This window comes from Chiloscyllium plagiosum, chromosome 19, assembly GCF_004010195.1.
Source record: "Chiloscyllium plagiosum isolate BGI_BamShark_2017 chromosome 19, ASM401019v2, whole genome shotgun sequence".
In the NCBI taxonomy this organism is placed as follows: Eukaryota; Metazoa; Chordata; class Chondrichthyes; order Orectolobiformes; family Hemiscylliidae; genus Chiloscyllium; species Chiloscyllium plagiosum.
In genome coordinates, this window is record NC_057728.1 from 17,148,491 (window position 1) to 17,169,423 (window position 20,933).

Here is a 20,933-nt window from a genome sequence, read left to right on the forward strand (position 1 = left end):
GACTACAGGGTGAGAAAAACACCAACTTTAGAGACTCTGGAGCCTTTTGTTGCAGACTTTGTGATAAGAATAATGATGTTTTTAAGAATGTGAACCTCATGGCTTGTTAGAGCCAAGGAGAGGAGGGACTTGTACTGTATATAATGGGAGACTTTGTAAGCCTCAGCGCGCCTTTTCTTCAAGGGTGCCCGACTCTGCAGACTTGACTTGTTAATAAAACTTTGTTTTCCTGAATTTGTCTAGAGCGATTATTGAGAAGCGATTTTCGTTTCTAACAATAGTGAATTTCCCTGTAATACAGAACTACGCAGAGCAGAGGAAAATCACCTAAACAATGTATTCAAAAAGAATGGATACCCAATGACCACAGTCCACCGATTTCTCAGCAACAACCCCAAACAAGCAGAACAAAACATGTCCAGAAACCCTAGCCACTCTCCCCACATCAAAGACATCTCGAAAATGACTGCCAGACTACCCAGACCCATTGGCATCATGGTAGCCCACAAACACACCATCACACTAAAACAGCAGCTAAGAACTTGAAAGCCCCTATACAGACAAGCAAAACTATTGTCATTACAAAATACTGTGCAAGAACTGTAACAAACGCTACATTGGACAAACAGCAGAAAACTAGCCACTAGAATACATGAACATCAACTAGCCACAAATGACATGACCCTCTCTCACTAGTATCCTTAAATACAGATAATGAAAGACACCACTTCGACTGGGAAAACACATCCATCCTAGGATGAGCCAAACAGAGACACGCATGAGAATTCCTAGAAGCATGGCATACCAACCGGAACTCTATCAACAAACACATTGACTTTGACCCCATTTACCACCCCCTGAGAAAAAGAACAGGAAATGACATCACCAACCCAAAGAAAGCCAAACATACAAATAGAAAGCAGGAAACATCAGCAGTCCTTCGTCAGGAGACTCACTGAAGATGTTACCTAGTATGGCGACGAAACGTCTGAAAATGAATCTTCCAGCTCAGCGAGCAAATCTACATCCAATACATAACATGAAGGCAACATATCCCCTAAAAAGGACTCTGTCCAGTTCAGCTATATTCAAATTATACTTTCCTTTAAATTGGTTAAAATGCCTAGATGTGCAGGATGACATCAAGGCTGAGAAGAATAGGAATAAAGACAAGGCAAATCAAAGCATGGTTAGGCAGTCTCAAATTCAGGTTTAAAAGTCTAAGGAGTAGGAAGGGAAGTTTGGATAAAACAACAAATTTCACAGTGTTAATTTTCTGAAAGGGGAATAACTTAGAAACTTGAAGCCTCCTGTTCTGGAACAACTGAGACTATACTTGCTGCTGTGATGATGAAAATCCAGATTTAACAGCAACAGTAAATGTTTATAGTCTTAATTGCCATGTGAATGAATGCTTAATAGTCAGGTTACCTTTAAAGCGTTGTGAAAAGTCGGAGAAACTAAAATCTTGATTCTTGAACCCCAGCACTTCAGCCAGAATGTCAAACTGATGATCATCCATAATTATTTCACAATCATGCAACACCTAAAGACCAAGGAATCCAACATAATGCAGCAAAATAAATTTTAATAAAATATTATTTACATAGCTCTCTATATGCTAAAATACCAAATTAATAGCTGATCTCCAAGTCTTAATTAACTTTCACTCAGAAGATTACTTGGCAATAAAATCCAAACAATAAGGGTACTACTTAGAATAACCTTTTTTCCCTCTGTTACTGCCTGCTATCACCTTCTCTCTTCTTCAGTTATGAGCAAAGGACACTTTTGGGCTATGGATTCCTCCTAATGTATTCCATAATTAGTTGGTAGCAAGTTTTTTGATTCTGTGGGTGAGTTTTGAGAGTAAAGGTTGTGCGGAGAAAACAATGTGGCATGAGTTTATCTTCCTGGGTCAGAGTGATTTATATACATTTGTTTTGGTCTTGGAAATTTCCCTCCTATAAAAGGGCCATGATACAGGGTTCAAACTTAAATTCAATAGCAGTGGGAAAAAGCACTGTAAAACTGACTATAACATTTACAAAGTAGTTAAGCTGTCATTTCTAAAATTATCAAGCTTACTTGTTAACTTCTTTTCCCAACTGACAATAAATGCGCAGAAAATCTAGCTCCAATAAGCTTATAAAATAAAACAAACTTAAAAGTTCTGTACATCCCTGCATAGCTTGCACTCTGACAATTATTATTTGTAAAGGAGGATACCAAAAATCTTCAAGAAGCAGAACAATTTTTAAGTTTCTGTGAAATCTGGCAACTGCTTGCAAGTGGTACTGTTTCTTTTTAAAATGGATGTTGTTATTAATTTAGATAAACTGACCTAACCACCAGCATCTAATCATCTAACACTATCAGTAGCAGAGAAGGATTTGGCCCCATTTTCACTCCCTCAACATTTCAGCAAAATTGCATGGCTGAAATAGGAAGCTGTGTGAAGACTCAACAGGACATTGTTTTTAGGATCTGACACAGAAAATTGTAGATTAAATGTAATGTTACTACGCCACAGTACAATTCCATAAAGCACCCCACACATTCTAACTTTTGATGATGGGACAAGAAGAAAATGATGTTCCAAGATTATATTGTCAATTGAGGGGAACCAAATTTATTTCACTGGACACTATTAAATAACATAAATTCAGTGTTTATGATGTTCAGTCCCAATACCTTCATGGGAGGTGGATGTAATTTGTAAACTTTTAAGCCCCCCAGGGGATGAACATGTAAAACCGGGAGCATCGACAGTGGTACATGCTCACCAACAGATAACTGCAGCTCTTAACTTGACAATAAAATTGCATTTGTGGCCAGTTCTTGCTCCAGCTGGGACTCTTCCTGCAGTTGGGCTGCGTGGGTAGGTCAACACCTGGTGTCCAAGACTACCTCGTAAAATTTAGCAGCGGGACATTTTTTATTCATTTGTAGAATGTGGGCATCGTTGGCTGTGCCAATATTTATTGCCTATCCCTAGTTGCCCTTGAGAAGATGGTAGTGAGCTGCTTTCTTGAACTGCTGCAGTCCATGTGCAGTAGGTGGTCTGCAATGGGAGTAAGTTCCAGAATTTTAACTCAGGACTATATTAACTCAGGACTATGTAGGTGTCTCCTGTCTGGACACAGTGTCTATCGGGGGCTTTCTCAACATCCTCCTCCATTTCCCCTCTCTCTCTGCTCTGTCCACACGAGTATCTGACAATCTTTTAGTCCCCTGATAGCCTAATCCAGGTGAGGCCACAGTTACATCTTATTCAGGGCTCCATCCATGGCATTGTCTCTTTAGTACTTCATGCAATCACATCAGTTCTCCTGGAGCAGCTTGATAGATTTCAAAAGGTGAGCTTTCCTCTCAGATGTAGGAAGAGGTTCCCTCTCAAACTCAAGAGCCACTAAATAGCTGTGGAGTGAACCAGCCAATTACTGTCAAGCTCCCCCCTCAGCTTTTATGTTCAGCTATCATTACTATTAAATTTTTAAAAAACATTCATTATTGATGGGAAAATTATGTTTATACCAAAACTACCATTAGTTTTCAGAAACCAAAAGAGAAAATGCTGGAAAATCTCAGCAGGTCTGGCAGCATCTGTAAGGAGAGAAAAGAGCTGATGTTTCAAGTCTAACTGACCCTTTTACATTTATGGGATTAGAGACTGAAGCATTTCACCTGGTACTGATGTACTGATATAGTGAGAGGAAATTACAGGTCCTCCACTCCTTTCGAATATTTAGATGCCCTGCTGAAAGTGCACAAGAGGACCATGAATAAAGAGAGGACCACGTTTTGTTTTGATGGCCCCTTGTGTTAGTTTTTTTTAAATTAACTTTCACATCCTGGGGTAATTTTGATTAAATCCACTTGGCCAATGGACTCTGTGGCAGTGCATTTTCATGCAATTAAGCAGAGCAAGGCTTAATCTCTGGCAATAGAAGATAGGTAGGACTGGTGGATATTGCATCAGCAATGAGAAAAAAAAAGAGCGTGCTGTGACAAAAATTACTTCTCCCTTGTGTGTGATATATTCCTTAGTTTCATAGTATGGGAGTTTATGTCAACACTTCAGGCAAAAGAGAATCCTAAAAAAAACAGAACAAATGAATAGGCCAAAGCATCATAAGGTATTACTGCAGTTTAAGTTGCTTGAGGCAAATATTTTACTGGTTTCAAATATTTTTAAAAATCACCTTCTTGAATCCTTCCCTGTTGATTTTTCCATTGGATTGGTTCTTGTGGGTCAGGAAACTTTTCCTAATGACACTGTCGCAGTTCATAATACGTTGCCACAGCTCTGATTTCACCTCATTCACTGTCATCATATTGCCTTGTATAAGGTTTTCATTTCCTTGCTTTGCTAATCTGATATAAACATTTGGTACAGTTATTCATGGAAATAATTCAGCAATTAGAACGCCATGAAAACTTAGAGTAATGGAGATTGACATCACTGGTCCAATATTTATTTGAAATCAATCCAGATTTTGAGATGAATTTAAATAATAAATCATTATTATCAAGTACTGGTGAAAAGGTGAGCTTGCCTTTTTTTGTCTTGTTGTTGAGGTACATCAGTGCCAATGATTTTAGGAATGTCATGCACCCCAAGACTTTCCAGAAATTGTTGGTATGACACATGTAAGTTGTTGTTCTGTTGTTGCTGGCATAATCTGAAAGATTTAGAGACTGTTTTTCAGATATTTGTGCAACTATATTCAATCTTCTATATTTTAAAAGGTGCACATTCACAATATTCTAATGATATTAGGCCTGTCATTTACACTGGAAGCCTAACAGTTTGTGATCGAAGTACTATGAAGCTCAACCTATATTACATGACAAGTGCACTCTGCTTTGCAAAAAGAATGCTCTACTCTTAATCATCTCCTACCTAACCGACACAATCCAAACCTTCCACTTTCCATGGTGCCAAGGTGAAGAGTAATTTCATGAAAGTGTTAATTTCTACAAGTGTGCTGCTTTGTTCAATGATTTGGAAATGCAAATACATAAACAGCTAAAATTCTATTTCAGTTTTGGAAGGGAGACATGATCTGTGCTGACTCTGCCATGACTTAAAAGCAATTTTCAATTATCCGTAGCTGGCTAGTTTCTCAACAGTCAGAGCACCTTGAGATGACTATCATGAGGATCTCAAATAAGTTTAGTAGGTTAAGTGGTTTTGCATCACTCATGCTGCACCCACAGAGGAACTAGCTAACAGGAAAATTATCATAGTGTAATGAGCACATAAATGTGACCAGAGTTTGCACAAGGTTGATTCTTTAAAAGATTTTCGTGCTTAATAAAAGCACTTATCAAATGAAGAGTCTATAAATATAAATGAGTGTATACAAGAAGTTGATTTAAGAGGTATGAATAATTTGTCTCTGGAATACAAGCCTCGAATTTGTGTATTGCAAAGAGTAAATTCATGAATTGGACAGGTAGCACTAAGAAAATCCCTCACATAAACTAGAGTTGTGGTAGGCATCAGCACATCAAAGTATTGCGTTATGATCCCAGTTAAAAGAATACCGGGACAAGGTGGAAATTTGTTAGGATTTAGTTTGATAGACTATCATTCTTTAGAGAACATATAGAAGAATTAAGAGTAAAGAAAAATGGGATAGAAATCCTGGGTTAAATATGAACACAAAAAGAAGCTTTACAATATAAACTTGAACAAAACAAGAAATAATGACTAAATAGGTACACTGAACAAGAGAAGGTTCTAAACAATTCAAGTTTGTAGTGTACACTTAAGTCGCTAAACTTAACCAATCTTAAAGTGGCATTCGCCCCCATAGGACAAATAAACTTAAGTTCTGGAAGGTGGATCCTTTTCAGTCTAAGTCTGGCTGCACAGGTCACAGCTGAGGTATATGGTAAAACCTTACCAAATACAACCCCCTGGTACAAGTAAAGGAATTGCTGACTTTTCGTCAAGTCCCAAGTTACCAGTGGATTGACTTTTGTTGAGTACAAAGAATGAATGCACCCTTACCAACTCCCCAACTCTCAACATGATTTGGCAACTTTATCAAAGTGAAATTTGATTTTCTGTCATTTCATTTTGATCTTGTCACTCACTCGTATTACAATTTGTGGGTTTGATGGATTTCTAGCTCTTGGAAGAATAGTTTTGAAGTGGCACAGCAGTCGTGAACCAACCACCCACCAGACACACAAAGATAATCCTCTTTAGTAGGATCAAAAGTTCCTACAGAGCTACCTGACCATATCCAATTCTCGAGGAGTTTATTTTTCCTCTCTCTAAATATACACACTGAGATATTTGATTAAACACAGCAGACTAGTTGTTTGCAGACTTCAGGTCAGCTTTCTTTTCACTAACTTATATTTTTACTGAAACCCACCCATATCCATTTAGAACACAGCTCTGCCCTCAGCAATCGTCTCCATATCAAGCACACATTTTTCTTACTTCTCAGCTAAATCAAAAGCCAAAGCAGTATTTCAAAACACAGAAAAGGCATAATAAAACAAACTCAAAAGTTTAAAAATAACTCCAATTCACCTTAAACTGAAACTAAGTGTTTTTATCAAAAATCAGCTCAGTATCAACTTCAGGGATTTTCATGGGAGTTTTCCTTCTCGGAGCTCAAGCAGGTTTTCTCACACTATTCTCCTTAGCTTGCCTCATTAGCAATGTACCATGCCTCTATGGTGCCCAACACTACTGTGCATTTACCAGAGATGAAAGTACAGGTGATGGCTGGAACTTTCTGGATTTCCTGGTGCCATTTTTTAAAATGCATTTGTGCACCAAGCCAAGTGCTGTCAGTCAACTACTGCCATTCATGCTTCCCGTGTGTAGAATTTTGCCCCAAAGATGACTAAGAAAGGGAAATCAGCCCACTTCACCACCTCCAGGCCTTAGTTTGTGGAGTGATGCAGAGGAGGGTCATCCACTTTCCTCGGGTCTGTCAGAGGAGACAATGGCATTATGCCCTGCCTGCACTGGTCTGAAGCTGCCACTCAGAGCAGTGCAGTACCAATAGTCTGGAAAAATACTCAGCAATACCACAAGAAGCTTAAATGAGTTTCTGTGCTCTGCAAGTGGGAAGTGCGCCTATCTTCTCTTTGCTACTTCACACTCATTCTCTCTGCTAATGAACCCAACTCCCAACAAGACTCAAAGTCTACTACAACAGAGGGCAACATCTTCCTTCACTCACCGTCAACCCCATTGGCATTGATCTTCCCATGCTTTCACCCAGCCTCTTTACTTAAACGTCCATCTCCCCACTTGTACCCGAGCCTTCGGAATACAGCGCTGTCGTTCTAAACATAGTCATGCCACCGTCGCCACCGCCCCGCCCCCCTTGATACATGGGATGGTGATTTCAATCAATAACCTCCCCACTCCTACAATAATCCTAGTTTTTCTACACTCTATCATCTCCCACCTTTATATGTCGAGTCTCTTCACTTCACAATTATTATCACCTCTGTATGCCAGCTTGCTACCTCCAATTCCCACAATTGACTACCCTAGCCTCCCTCTATTAAAGCCACTGATAAAATCCAGACACTCCGGAATTAGTGTGGCCCACATTCACTTATTAATGTGGAGAGACAGACCTGACTAATGAATGACGAGACTCCTGATTGTGCTGCTCCATGATGGACTAACTGCAAATCCCCGGAGTGGTTGAATTAGACCTGCAGGTCTGACTATGGCAGGCTGTAGAGTTACAAACCCCCAGACCTTTGATGTTAAGCAACCGATTGATTGTGTCCAAGCCCCTGGACTGATATCAGATGCTGGCCTCGACTAACTGTGCTGGTACCCCTGACTGAAGGCCATCTGTAGAATTTGAGACCTGCCCACTTGGTTGAAGCACAGATAGTGTGTTTACTAGGTAGGCTGCTGGCACTCACCATGACTGATCACTGCTAACAACCATGACATGCTGCCTGGCTTTGTGTCTGTTCTAAACACCAAGGCAAGACAGTAATAACTTTTAAGTTCTAAATGAGACAGCAAAACACAAAAAGACAAGGCAACGCAAGTTACAGATAGTATAAACATCCAAGTAGGAGCAAAGTAAACAAGTGAGGAGTCCCAAGTTTCTACATGCTCGAACACATTAGGTGGGTGCTACGTAAAATATCCTGGCAGCAGTATTACAATGAAAGGTGTTAGCAAGCACCAAATTGCAGTATTGAAATGCAAAACTATATTTTAGGTGGGCTAAAGATGTGATCTGATGAAGCAATGAGGCTGGAATATGACGGATGCCAACTTCTGTGGAACAGCAGCTGCAAGAATTGGAGAGATATCCTGAGATGTTGTGATTACAGTCCAAGATGGAGGCCTGGAAGAGCAAGCAGCTAATTAGATCTACTCAATCTAGTCTACTGCATTTGCTGCTCATTATCCGGTCTCCTCTATATTGAGGAAATTAAGCGTAGTCTGGGTGACTGCTTTGCAGAACATGTATGTTCTATCTGCAAAAAAGACCCTGAACTTCCAGTTGCCTGCCATTTCAACACACCACTTTGTTCTCTGGCCAATATCTCTGTCTTAGGCTTGTTGCAGTGCCCCAGTGAAACTCAGTGCAAACTGGAAGAGCAGCATCTCATTTTTCCACTTGGGAACTCTATAGCCTTGTAGACCCAATATGGAGTTCAATAGTTTTAGCGCTTGAGGCACCTTCATGTGTGCTTACTCCAACTCCCACACACCAGGCCTTGTTATCACGGAGTCTGCTATTAGATTGCACCCATCGTTAGCCACTAATAACTATTCATTCTCCTGTTATCAACTGCTTTGTCTGTCCATCTATTCTTTTCTCTCGTTGGGCTCTATCTCAGTCTATTGTTCACTCCATACCCCCCTCCCCCAGTTTATATTCTGCAAAATAAAATCTTCCTCGCTACCATCAGTTTTGAGGAAAGGTAACTGAGCCCAAAACCTTAACTCTGATTTTCTCCACACATCCTGCCCGACCTATAGGGCCTTTCCAGCGACTTCTGTTTTTGCTTATAATTTCCAACACTGACCATTTTTTCACTTCTTTTTCTTAAGATCTGCTCAGTACCCACTTGAAGTTTCACGTCAAGAATTCTCACCATTTAGTTTCAAACTAGGGCATGGGAAAATGCATATCAATGAGGTGAGATTCAATATTAATGGTATGCTAATATATGAAAATAGGTCTCTCTCCAGCAAAATACTCATCTCACTGTTCAATAATTGGGTGCAGAATTGAACTTTTCTGCCAATCTTGCTGCATTTTCCCAATTGACTCACTTTGGCTTGTGCCATTCAGGGCATGTAAAGGTTCCACCCCAAAACCCTACAGTCTAATCTGACATCTTCTTTACCATCTGTGGAATTGAGTACCTGGTCACATTCAATTCCTATTCAGACTACTGGGAGTTTGCCAAGCTCACTTCAACAACTATCAATAGGTGAAACAGTACAATGTTGAAAGCATGCTTCAACTGTCAAATCATTTCAAATATTGGAAGGAGTGACAATGGTCCTCAGTTTATGAATGAAGAATTCAGAAACTTCATGAATGAATGGGAAACTTAGCACAACATATCATCTCCACACTATCCCAGACTTGGCAGATAGTGAACATTGCCAAACAGGATAATTAAAGATCAATCCAATAGCACAATGTATACAAAACAAACAAGGAGAGCCATATTTACTGAAGGCATGTAAAGTAGTCTAGTCCACTGACTAATGTCTACTTTCTAGTAGACTACTTTTCCTACAGCTGAAAATCTACTAACTCAAAAATGGTAACAGGAGTGAGTTACAAGATCAAGATCAGATGACAGAAAATCTAAACAAAAAAACAGAAAGAACTGCAGATGCTAAAAATCAGAAACAAAAACAGAAATTGCTGGAAAAACACAGCAAGTCTGGAAACATCTGTGGAGAGAAAACAATTAATGTTTCAGGCCCAGTGACCCTTCTTCAGACCAATAAACCTAATTTCAGTTTCATAAAGTTGCCAACTCATTGTCAAAGCTATGAGAAATTGGGAAGGGAGCATTATGTACATCACACTTCGTAAAAATCAACACAATTAGTTATTCGGGACTTCCTAGAGAAGCTGCCACCTTGATTGTATATTGTGAAAGTGAACAACCAGATCAATTTTCACAATTACTGAGGAACTATGTGCGAGCATGAGAGGTACAGTTAGTAAGTTTGCAGCTGAGGTGTAGTGGACAGCGAAGAGGGTTACCTCAGATTACAGCAGGATCTGGACCAGATGGGCCAATGGGCTGAGAAGTGGCAGGTGGAGTTTAATTCAGATAAATGCGAGGTGCTGCATTTTGGAAAAGCAAATCTTAGCAGGACTTATACACTTAATGGTAAGGTCCGAGGGAGTGTTGCTGAACAAAGAGACCTTGGAGTGCAAGTTCATAGCTCCTTGAAAGTGGAGTTGCAGGTAGATAGGATAGTGAAGGCGGCGTTTGGTATGCTTTCCTTTATTGGTTAGAGGATTGAGTACAGGAGTTTTGAGGTCATGTTGCAGCTGTACAGGACATTGGTTAGGCCACTGTTGGAATATTGCGTGCATTTCTGGTCTCCTTCCTATCGGAAAGATGTTGTGAAACTTGAAAGGGTTCAGAAAAGATTTACAAGGTGTTGCCAGGTTTGGAGGATTTGAGCTACAGGGAGAGGCTGAACAGGCTGGGACTGTTTTCCTTGGAGCGTCGAAGGCTGAGGGGTGACCTTATAGAGGTTTACAAAATTATGAGGGGCATGGATAGGGTAAATAGACAAAGTCTTTTCCCTGGGATCAGGGAGTCCGGAACTAGAGAGCATAGGTTTAGGGTGAGAGGGGAAAGATATAAAAGAGACCTAAGGGGCAACTTTTTCACACAGAGGATGGTATGTGTATGGCATGAGCTTCCAGAGGATGTGGTGGAGGCTGGTACAATTGCAACATTTAAGAGGCATTTGGAATGGTATACGAATAGGAAGGGTTTGGAGTGATATGGGCCGGGTGCTGGCAGGTGGGACTAGATTGAGTTAGGATATCTGGTCGGCATGGACAGGTTGGATCGAAGGGTCTGTTTCCATGCTGTACATCTCTATGACTCTAACTGGAGAAGCTGCTTCATTGCAGACTACAGTTGTTGAGGCAGACTTAATTAATTGAGCAAGGAACTGAAACATCAGTGCCAGAATTCAACCATTTATTGAGTCCAAGAGCTTTACAGCTTGGAAGGTTTTCTAATATATGTAATGAATTAGCTGCAACACTCACTATAGCAACATTTCCAAGAACTGCAATACTAAAGAATGAGCAGTCACCAGATAATCAGCCAAATACACCTCACACAGATACCATAAAAAACCTGAATGATATCTTACAAAAATATCATTACCACTTCAAAATGGTCTGAGTATATTTAACTAATATTGCAATTACTTACTTCTCAAAGTGTTGATCAGAAATTGAGAGACAGTAGGTTTCTAGGATCTTTCGCAATTCAGCAAGGGATATTGTGCCAGTCTTTTCAGGATCACTCTTCATGAAAGCCTTTTGCATTTCTTTCCAATTTTGATTAATTTTGTTACGGAGAATATCTTCCACCTGGTTGAAATGTTGAGCATAAAACGTATGAAGACAAAAGTTTGATAGTGCTGTTAGACTCAAACCGTACCATCACATACATCATCCTTCTGAACTTCATAACTTTGATTCCTGAATTAATGTCAAAAGGTTGACACAGAGCACGTTAGTAGTCGCTTTGTTATTTTTTTGACCTGTGTTTTTATTGGCTCCACAGGAAATCCACAAAAGAAATTTGACTAGTACTTTGTGTATCTACCTGAAAAGACTAAATGGACTTTGCCTCAATACTTCATCCTTCAATTATATAAAACTTTATTAATACCATATTAATATTAATGTGTGCTCAAGTTCCAAAAAAAGCTGCAAAACCACAAGCTGCTAACTAGGAGGGAATTTGCCGCTTGTAATGACCCTGGATTCATCACCTTTTCCTGTGTTCCACTGCTGTCAAATAATTAGCTGCTTGTAAAATAATAAGAGTCAGGTATAGGATTTAACATATGCTTACTTCAGTAAAGATTTGACTGCAGAATAAACTTAATGTGGGAAAGGAGCTGGGGAGCCAAACCAACTGGACAGTTGTTCAAAGGAGCTCGGAGACTCAATGGGACAAATGACCACCTCCATACATTATTACTCTGTAATTCTATGAAAAATATTCTAATACAGAATAAACTAGAGTCCAAATTGATTGAGACAGCAAAAAATGTAGACAATGTTGATAAAAAGGAACTGTTCTGCTGGTGGAAGAGTTGATAGCCAAGATTTAAAGGTGATTGCCAAAGAGCCAACAGTGACATGAGGTCAAAGTTTTTTCCACAGTGACTGGTTAGGGTCTGGAATGTACAGCCTGGCAGTGTGGTGGAGGCAAGTTCAACAGATTTCTGAAGAGGGCATAGATAAGCACAAGGAGAAAGTGAGGGCTGCAGATGCTGGAGATCAGAGCAGAAAATGTGTTGCTGGAAAAGCGCAGCAGGTCAGGCAGCATCCAAGGAACAGGAGAATCGACGTTTCGGGCACAAGCCCTTCTTCAGGAATGAGGAAAGTGTGTCCAGCAGGCTAAGATAAAAGGTAGGGAGGAGGGACTTGGGGGAGGGGCGTTGGAAATGCGATAGGTGGAGAGAGGTCAAGGTGAGGGTGATAGGCCGGAGTGGGGTGGGGGTGGAGAGGTCAGGAAGAAGATTGCAGGTTAGGAAGGTGGTGCTTCGACCTCAGCACCACCTTCCTAAACTGCAATCTTCTTCCTGACCTCTCCGCCCCCACCCCACTCCGGCCTATCACCCTCACCTTGACCTCCCTCCACCTATCGCATTTCCAACGCCCCTCCCCCAAGTCCCTCCTCCCTACCTTTTATCTTAGCCTGCTGGACACACTTTCCTCATTCCTGAAGGGCTTGTGCCCGAAACGTCGATTCTCCTGTTCCTTGGATGCTGCCTGACCTGCTGTGCTTTTCCAGCAACACATTTTCAGCTTAGGTAAGCACAAGACAACAAACTATTTGTACAGCGACAGGAAAAAGGGAGAAAAGTGGGACTGGTGGAGTTGCGATTCTAGAGATTGGCTCAGACAAATCAGCCAAAAGACTTCTTCAGTGGTACAACTTTTCAATGGTTCTAAGAACTCCAATCAATTTTAACAGCAGCAGGAGTTATCTGCCTGAAGGTAGGTCTGACACATGGTGCTACAACCTCCAACATGGGTAGGGCAACGAGGCAGACCCTGAATCTACCCCAATCAAAATAGGGACTAAACCCCATGCTATTGGCACCAATCTGATATACATTAACTATCCAGACATTACAACCAACCAGCTCCCTAAGGATTCTGAGCAGCCGAGGCAACACATGCTGCTCCATGCATGTTGTAGTCCTGACCTCAGAGCTGATTTTAGGCCTTTTCATTCATGCGCTGCTTGGCCCTCGATTTATTGCTTCTACGTCTGATCTGTGACTTTCCAACATCTTGACCTCTGAACTGATACCAGTTCGAATTTCAGTAACACAGCTGTCCTGTGAAAGTTGCTGAGTGGGTCCAAGCTTAGGTTCTGACTCATCTGCATTTCTGCGAAAGCAGTGGTTGTCAGCTTATGGCAAAAGTGCCTTCTACAAATTTGCCGTTTTAGTTTCATTCAAACATCCTATTTGTTGATGATTATGTGACATAACATCTGCTTCTCACAACAAAACACAAATCTATCAAACACTTTCATGGTTACATGCTGGAGCTATTTTTAGGCAATTAAATGTTTGAATGTGTGACTGACTCGCAACAAAATTTTACCCTTCTTCCTCTGAGAATTTCCTTATTAGTAAACAAAGTTTGACATGGTAAAAACAATGACTGCAGATGCTGGACATGTTCACTCAGAAATTTGACATTTGAAATCTCATTAAGTTAAATTTGTACTAGGACTTTTTTATTATAAAATCACATCAATGTACAATAGAATTAAGACATATCGTCGGATCACATATCATTAAATATAAAAACATAATGGATTTTATGAAAAATTACGACATTTATATAGTCATGCCCACAGGATGTCCCAAATGTGGTCTTTTGGAAGTGTAGTTACTGTTATGACATAGCAAATGCAGTAACCAATTCGCACATAGCTATCCCCCATAAACATTGCAATAACAACCAAATAATCTATTTTTTGTTGCTAATTGAGAGATGAATATGGTCAGATGTCTAGGCATTTGATTCATCTTCAAAATATTGATATGTGATCTTTTATGTCTGTCAGAAAGGATTGATGGGACTGTGGTTTAACATTTCATCCAAATGACAGCATCTCCAACAATGCAACACCTCCTCAGTTGTGCTCTGGTGTGTAACCTTTTGACTCAGATCAAGTGTGCAACCAAGAAAGCCACAGCAGACACTGATGAACACACATATTGAGACCCACATGCATAATTTGTAAAAACAAAATAATACAGTACATTTGACAAAAATAATTAAGTAGCATTAACTTACGGTCTTCCACACTGCTTCCTCAGGAATATTTTGTTTAACTGTTGAAGCTCCATTCATATACCTTCCATTAATCTAGTCAGGAAAAAAGAAAAAAATATAATTGTTCTGTAAACTACAGACTATAGACTTATGGAATATTTCCAGAACAGCATTTTGGAGGTTTTATGATCTCAGCTGATGTTACTATGAGACAATTCAGATCCCAGACTGAATTCTGGCTTAAGTTTTTTTTTGTCTTAACGAGGTGGTCTTTCACTGAAACATAAACATGAAAATGCTGCACCTATGCAAAAGAAATTACATAGAATAAATGAAAGAGAGTCATATGGTATGGAAACAGACCCTTCGGTCCAACTAGTCCCTGCCGACCAAGTTTCCCAAATTAAACTAGCCCCACTTTCCTGCATTTGGCCCATTTTCCTCTAAACCTTTTCTATTCATGAACCTGTCCAAATGTCTTTTAAATGTTATCACTGTACCTGCATCTATCACTTCCTCTGGCAGTTCATTCCACATATGAATCATTCTCTGCATGGAAACGTTGCCCTTCAGGTCTCTTAAATCGTTCCCCTCTCATCTTAAAAATATGCCGGCTAGTTTTGAACTCTCCTACCCTCGGGAAAAGACATTTGCTATTCAACTTATCTATGACCCTATAAACCTCTATAAAGGTCACCCTTCAACCTCTTTAGCTCCAGTGAAAAGAATCCCAGCCTATCCTTATAACGCAAACCCTCCAGTCCTGGCAGCATCCTGGTAAATCTTTTCTGACACCCTCCAATTTAATAATGTCTGATTTACATATAACATTAGTTTAAAGATTCTGAAATTCACAACAAAATATATCCAATTAATTCCAACAGCACTTCTTTACAGTACTCACATTGGAGAGAATTCCCTTCTCTGTCACATCTATGGGACTTACACAACTGAAATTGAATTTTGAGTCCTGAGAACCTGATAGTCTTTGCCCTGAGTTTCCATACAACTGAGCTTAGACTTTCTCAACTTGCAATAATCCCTTCAGGGTTTCTGCAAAACACTTCTGGTCTGCAAATTTCAAACTAAACTCCTTATATTGGGTAACCTATTTCTTAACAGTTCTAAATTATCTCCTCTCTTTAGGAGAAACTTTTACACATCCAGTGTAAACCATAACTTCTGCTAACTGAAACCAAAAATCTTTCTTCAAGCTACGGGTATTCCCCAAATACAAAAATGAAAGCACCATTCCAGATCTTGCCAACTGGATGCATTATATTGTTTACTTTGGGACAGTTTTTATGAGTGAATAATGTAAACAAATTCCCACTAGCCCCTAAGAATGATCCCTCATACAGTGTTTTTTATTTAACAAAACATGGCTTCAGAAAACCTTATAATTTAAATGTTAAACCCTTTCTCACACACACACACCAAATTCCATGTGCCATTTGTTCAAAATCGAATTTTAAAATGGTCTTTACATATCTGACATACCTTACATGACATATTAAGAATGATAGCAGGGCAGAGGGAAGCAAACAAGGGACGTAAGAACAGAGGAGGGAAGAAAGAAAGAAAGTGGTGATTATAGTTATTCAGTTGTGCAGCCATGTCTCTGTGGAAAAAAAATAACATTTTATTAAAGCTTTTATCTTGCATTGCACTCATCAGGATTTGCAAGAAATATCAATGTGAAAGGAAAACAACAAACCTACTGTATGAGAAGGCAGCACTGATTGGTGGACTGTAGTTGACAGATTACCAGTAAATGGTGATTGATAGTTAACTACCAAGCTTTGTTCAAATTTTCAACCAGGCAATTTAATTGATGAGTCAAGGCATTGTCCTGAGAATGGCAGTTATCTTTTGTTTTAAGAATTTAAACAGATGCAGCATAAATAAGGGCCTGTACATTAACATGTATAGTTTCTAGCACATGCAAGTTCACCATACTTTCAGCCCAACTAAAAAGGATCAGTCAAATGAGACTTATTTCTTTGATGCCCTGGGCTTTCTACTGCCTTTCACAAACTATCTTCACAGTCTTACAAAAACACTTCTTGTTTTATATTGTTATGAGGATGTAAGCTCTGAAGGATTGTAGAAAAAGGAATTCAGTTCATGTTCTGAGGACATATTTTAAAGAAGCTCTTGCTTTACCTGGTTCAATTGCAGTGGAGCCTGCTAAGTATAAGCTGATTTGTTGGGAAAACTTGCGAAGACCTAACTGAGTTGGAAAAAAGCCTGCCAAGAACAAGCTGAATTGTAGGAAAGCTGATATGAACAAGCTGCCAAGCTGATTTCTCTAATTTTTAAACAGAAAACCCTCTACATGAGTTTAGCGTGAAACCTAACTATTCTTTTGATAACATGATTGAATAAGTACAAGATTACATTTCCTGAGTAAGCTGTGTCTGGAAGGCTTCAGATATAACCATGCATAATTACTAAATTGACCACAGATGCTAGTGTAAAAAACAATTTCACTTTTTGGACTGTGAATAAAAATTAAAAAGGAAAAATATACTGCTTTAAACCAAGAACGCTGTTGAAAAAGATGTTGCAGTTTTTAAAAAAATGAGTTAATGGAATCCCTGAGTTATATCTATAATGTTACCTTACTCAAATGGTTGGAGAGGACTATGTTCAGGGCAGTTTTGCCCAGGAACACGTTTTTGATTGTTTTTTTTTCCAATCAGGACCAGTATTCAAGAGTGCTCACCATAGTTACAACCTTATGATTGGGTCCTGGGCAAGTGGTACAGCATTGTGTTTGAACAATACAGGAAAAATGTCTAGTCCACAAAAAAATAAGCGCCTAATTCTCCAGTGTAAACCTCTTGGTAGCTATTCTCACTGGGTCGGGTACGTTTTGGCACCGCCCTTTTGGCGCTCATTACTTTGGCGCTGAGCTGTTTTGACGCCAATTCAGAATAAAAAAAAGTCTTGTTTGGTTAAAGAAGAGAGGATGACTAACGCCCTGATGTAATTTTCTCAACTAGCAAGAGTTGATAGTCAAAGTTGTAATGACCAGCTGTAGATTCAAATTAATTTGTAATCATTTTCTCATTTAAACAATTGTTAATAGTCATCCACTGCCTTGACGATACTTAAGCCCTTCTGTCTTCACATTGGGAAGCTGTAATACAATATTCTTTCTATTTTCTTGTACAGCCCATACCAAAAATGGCTGAAAACATTCCAAGCAAGAGAGACAAACCAAATTTTGCACACAATGGTTATCTATATGTGTTTGATAATGTAGCAAAATGTAGAAATTCGTTTTTATAGTGAATAGTTAAAAATAATGAATAAAAAAAGAATTAGATTTAGTTCTTACAATGAAACGAATTTCTTACGGACTTTTTTTAAATTCTGAATTGGCGCCAAAACAGTTTAGAGCCAAAATGGCGGGACCAAATGATTGGCGCCAAACGGGCGGCGCCAAATAGTCTCATTCCGTTCTCACTCACCATTCTCCTGTATACATTTCTCTGCAAATTCTCTTGTTGAAAATCTAAATTCAGAATCTCTGAAAATATGAATCCTGAAGCAGTGAATGAAAGCCTATAATTTGAAGTATCTACAACCTTGCAGCATTAGCAAAGAATCAGAAGGGAACTGAAGAAAAACCACTCATCGACAACTATGATCCAAATTGGTGCTAGAATTGTGCTTCTGATATTTTTGTTCCTTTCCCACCTGTAATACTTATGTCTTGTTTTCTCTCTTTCTGCATCTGTTTGTATAAGAAATTTTTTAAAAAGGGATAGAGATTAAGCTAAAGAAGTTTAAGTTAGCAATTCACATTTATTTTTGCCATTAGTTAAAAACTGTTTGACTGCAATAAATAGAGTCATTTAGTTAATGAAAAACTTAGATTGCTACTCTTTTAATCTGAATTAGACAGGTAAAAGTAGACAATCTTGTGGCTTAATCAAATTTTCACATTTGTGATAACTCCGAGAGTAGTAGGACTTGATTTCCAGCACACTATTTCACACAGCCATGACACCAGACTGTCAAAACACCAAACTGTGGAAAACCTTACACTCTATATGCTTGGAAGATGGCAAGCCAAATCTATTTAAAAAGGGAGGGTAGAGAACAAAACAGAACTACAGATCAATTGGCCTAACACCAGTAGTGGAGAAATTACTAGAGTCTGAATATTCTCCAGAATAACTGGAGAAGATTAACAGTTGTGAATAAAGACAGAGTAAAACCAAAATCTGTAGATGTTAGAAATCTGAAACAAAAAAAAAATTGCTGGAGAAACTCAGCAGATCTGACAGCATCTGTGGAGAGAAAGCAGAGTCAACATTTTGGGTCCAGTGACCATTCATCAGAACCATTGACTCTGTTTCCTCTCCACAGATACTGCCTGACCTGCTGAGTTTCTCCAGCAATTTCCGTTCTTTTGTTGGACAAAGCCAGAATGGATTTATAAATCAGACTTAACAAATCTATTAGGGGCTTTTGAGTATGTAACTAGTAGAATAGATAATGCTAAAACAGTTGATGGGTGAAGCTAGCTCTTTCAACCTGCCACTATTCAGTAACAATATGAGTGGTGTTCATCACTAACAGGATGCTATCATCAAGCCAAAAACATACACTGCCTATCATTCAAATAAATAAACTTGGAGATGAATTTCAGTGCCACTGTGATGCTAGATATGTAGGTCATACATTCCAAGAACTGATTGATTGTATCAAACAACATGTTCACAACAAGCAAGGCACTGATCATATTCAACTGACCCATGCCTGCAAAACTCTCAGACCATTCTCTGGGTCATTTTTCAAGGCAATGGTTTGAACAACCAGATTTCATCTGTCTAATTTAAAATTTAAACAAAGCTTGGCAGTTAATTGTCAGTTGTAATTATTTTCCATGGCAATACCTCTATGAATCAGGGCACACGTGTCAATCAATCAATACTCTCCTCTCACAGTATAAATGTTGTTTCCCCTTTATATTAATATTTCTTATAAATTGTCCTGTGAATGCAAAGCAAAATGCTTAAAAATGGCTTTCTTCATCAATACTAAAGTGGAGATTAGTGTATGTACTCAGATTGGCAAACGCTATCTTCCAAGGGATTGTTTTGGGGACTTAATGTTTCATTCTATTTATTGACAATCTGGTAGATGCATTGATTTCTATTCCTTTAAGTTTACAGATAACTTTAAAGTAAGTGGCATGTTAATTAGTGTAGGTAGAATCAGAAAGCTGCAGAAAGACAATGTCAGATTGAGTTAATTGTTCAAAGCTATGGCTGACTGAGCTAATGTGTGTAAGTGAAAGGTCATCACTTTGAACCTAAGAAAGATAGACTATTTAATAATGGCAAAAAACTATGGATTGTAGAGGCAGCGAAAACGTTTCAGATCTGAACACACAAATCATTAAAAATTAGTAAACAGGAGCTAAAGATAATCAAAAAGCTAGTGGAAAGTTGGCCAATGTCTCATGGTTGAAAAATGTGGTGCTCCAGCATCTGCAGTCCTCACTTTCTCCAATGTCTGATGGTGGCAATTATGCTTCAGTGTATAGAATCTCAATTGAATATAGACTTTGGTGGATACTCCAATTCAGGAAGGAGATATTGATCTTGGAGAGGATGTTTTGCAAGAATGATACTGGGGTTTAGAAGGTTAAAGTAAGAGGACTGAGAGGTGATCAGTAATATTTACACAAGTACTGGTACTTTGCATTGTGACTGTGTCAATAATTCTCTGAATTATGTAAGCTTTGTTCTGTTAGAAACTTAATGCAAAGCTCTCAAATGCTGTACAGTTATTGCTTATTCCAGATACTTGATTTTAGAGAGTGTGTTTTAATGATCCAGGACTTTCAGGGATTTTGATGTAAGATTGTCAGGATTGTTATTCCTTCCCCTTTGAATCTGACTACAACTTCAAGATTAGTGGAAGTGCTGAATAACTTGGAAAATCCAGAAATTGAGTTTAGTGGTTCATTGCTGTATCATAGATACACTGTCAATTATGTGAAATCAATAACTTAAGATCAGAAAGTGCTGGAGAAACCTAGCAGCATATGTAGCGAGAGAAACAGAGTTAACGTTACTAGTCCAGTATGACTCTTTGGAACATATTATTCCAAATCAATTGATCTGGTGAGAACTTTCCATTTTTCTGCTCTCATACCTGACATTATAAACCTTGTTAAGAAGTTAAGTCTTGTTCAAGAAGATATAACTGGTCTTTTAACAGCAAGCTGAGTGATGACTACTGCTGAATAAGTGATCTGGCCCCAAGTAAAATGTTTATGCTTGCAAAATATTGTTAAGCATTGCGCTTAAAATGAATTATCAGATTTTTGAAAATATTTTTAAAATTTAA

The 20,933-nt window shown here is 38.9% G+C and overlaps 1 protein-coding gene across 1 annotated transcript in view; it reads right to left on the minus strand.

Moving 5' to 3' along the window:
- efcab6 (EF-hand calcium binding domain 6) overlaps positions 1 to 20,933 on the minus strand; it is a 113,464-nt gene that overhangs the window by 56,797 nt on the left and 35,734 nt on the right. The window contains exons 14-18 of the mRNA XM_043709199.1: positions 14,580 to 14,651; positions 11,455 to 11,615; positions 4,560 to 4,685; positions 4,206 to 4,377; positions 1,432 to 1,546 (exon numbers count right to left, since the gene is read on the minus strand). Coding sequence (XP_043565134.1) covers positions 1,432 to 1,546; positions 4,206 to 4,377; positions 4,560 to 4,685; positions 11,455 to 11,615; positions 14,580 to 14,651 — 646 coding nt within the window. The remainder of the gene's footprint in view (positions 1 to 1,431; positions 1,547 to 4,205; positions 4,378 to 4,559; positions 4,686 to 11,454; positions 11,616 to 14,579; positions 14,652 to 20,933) is intronic.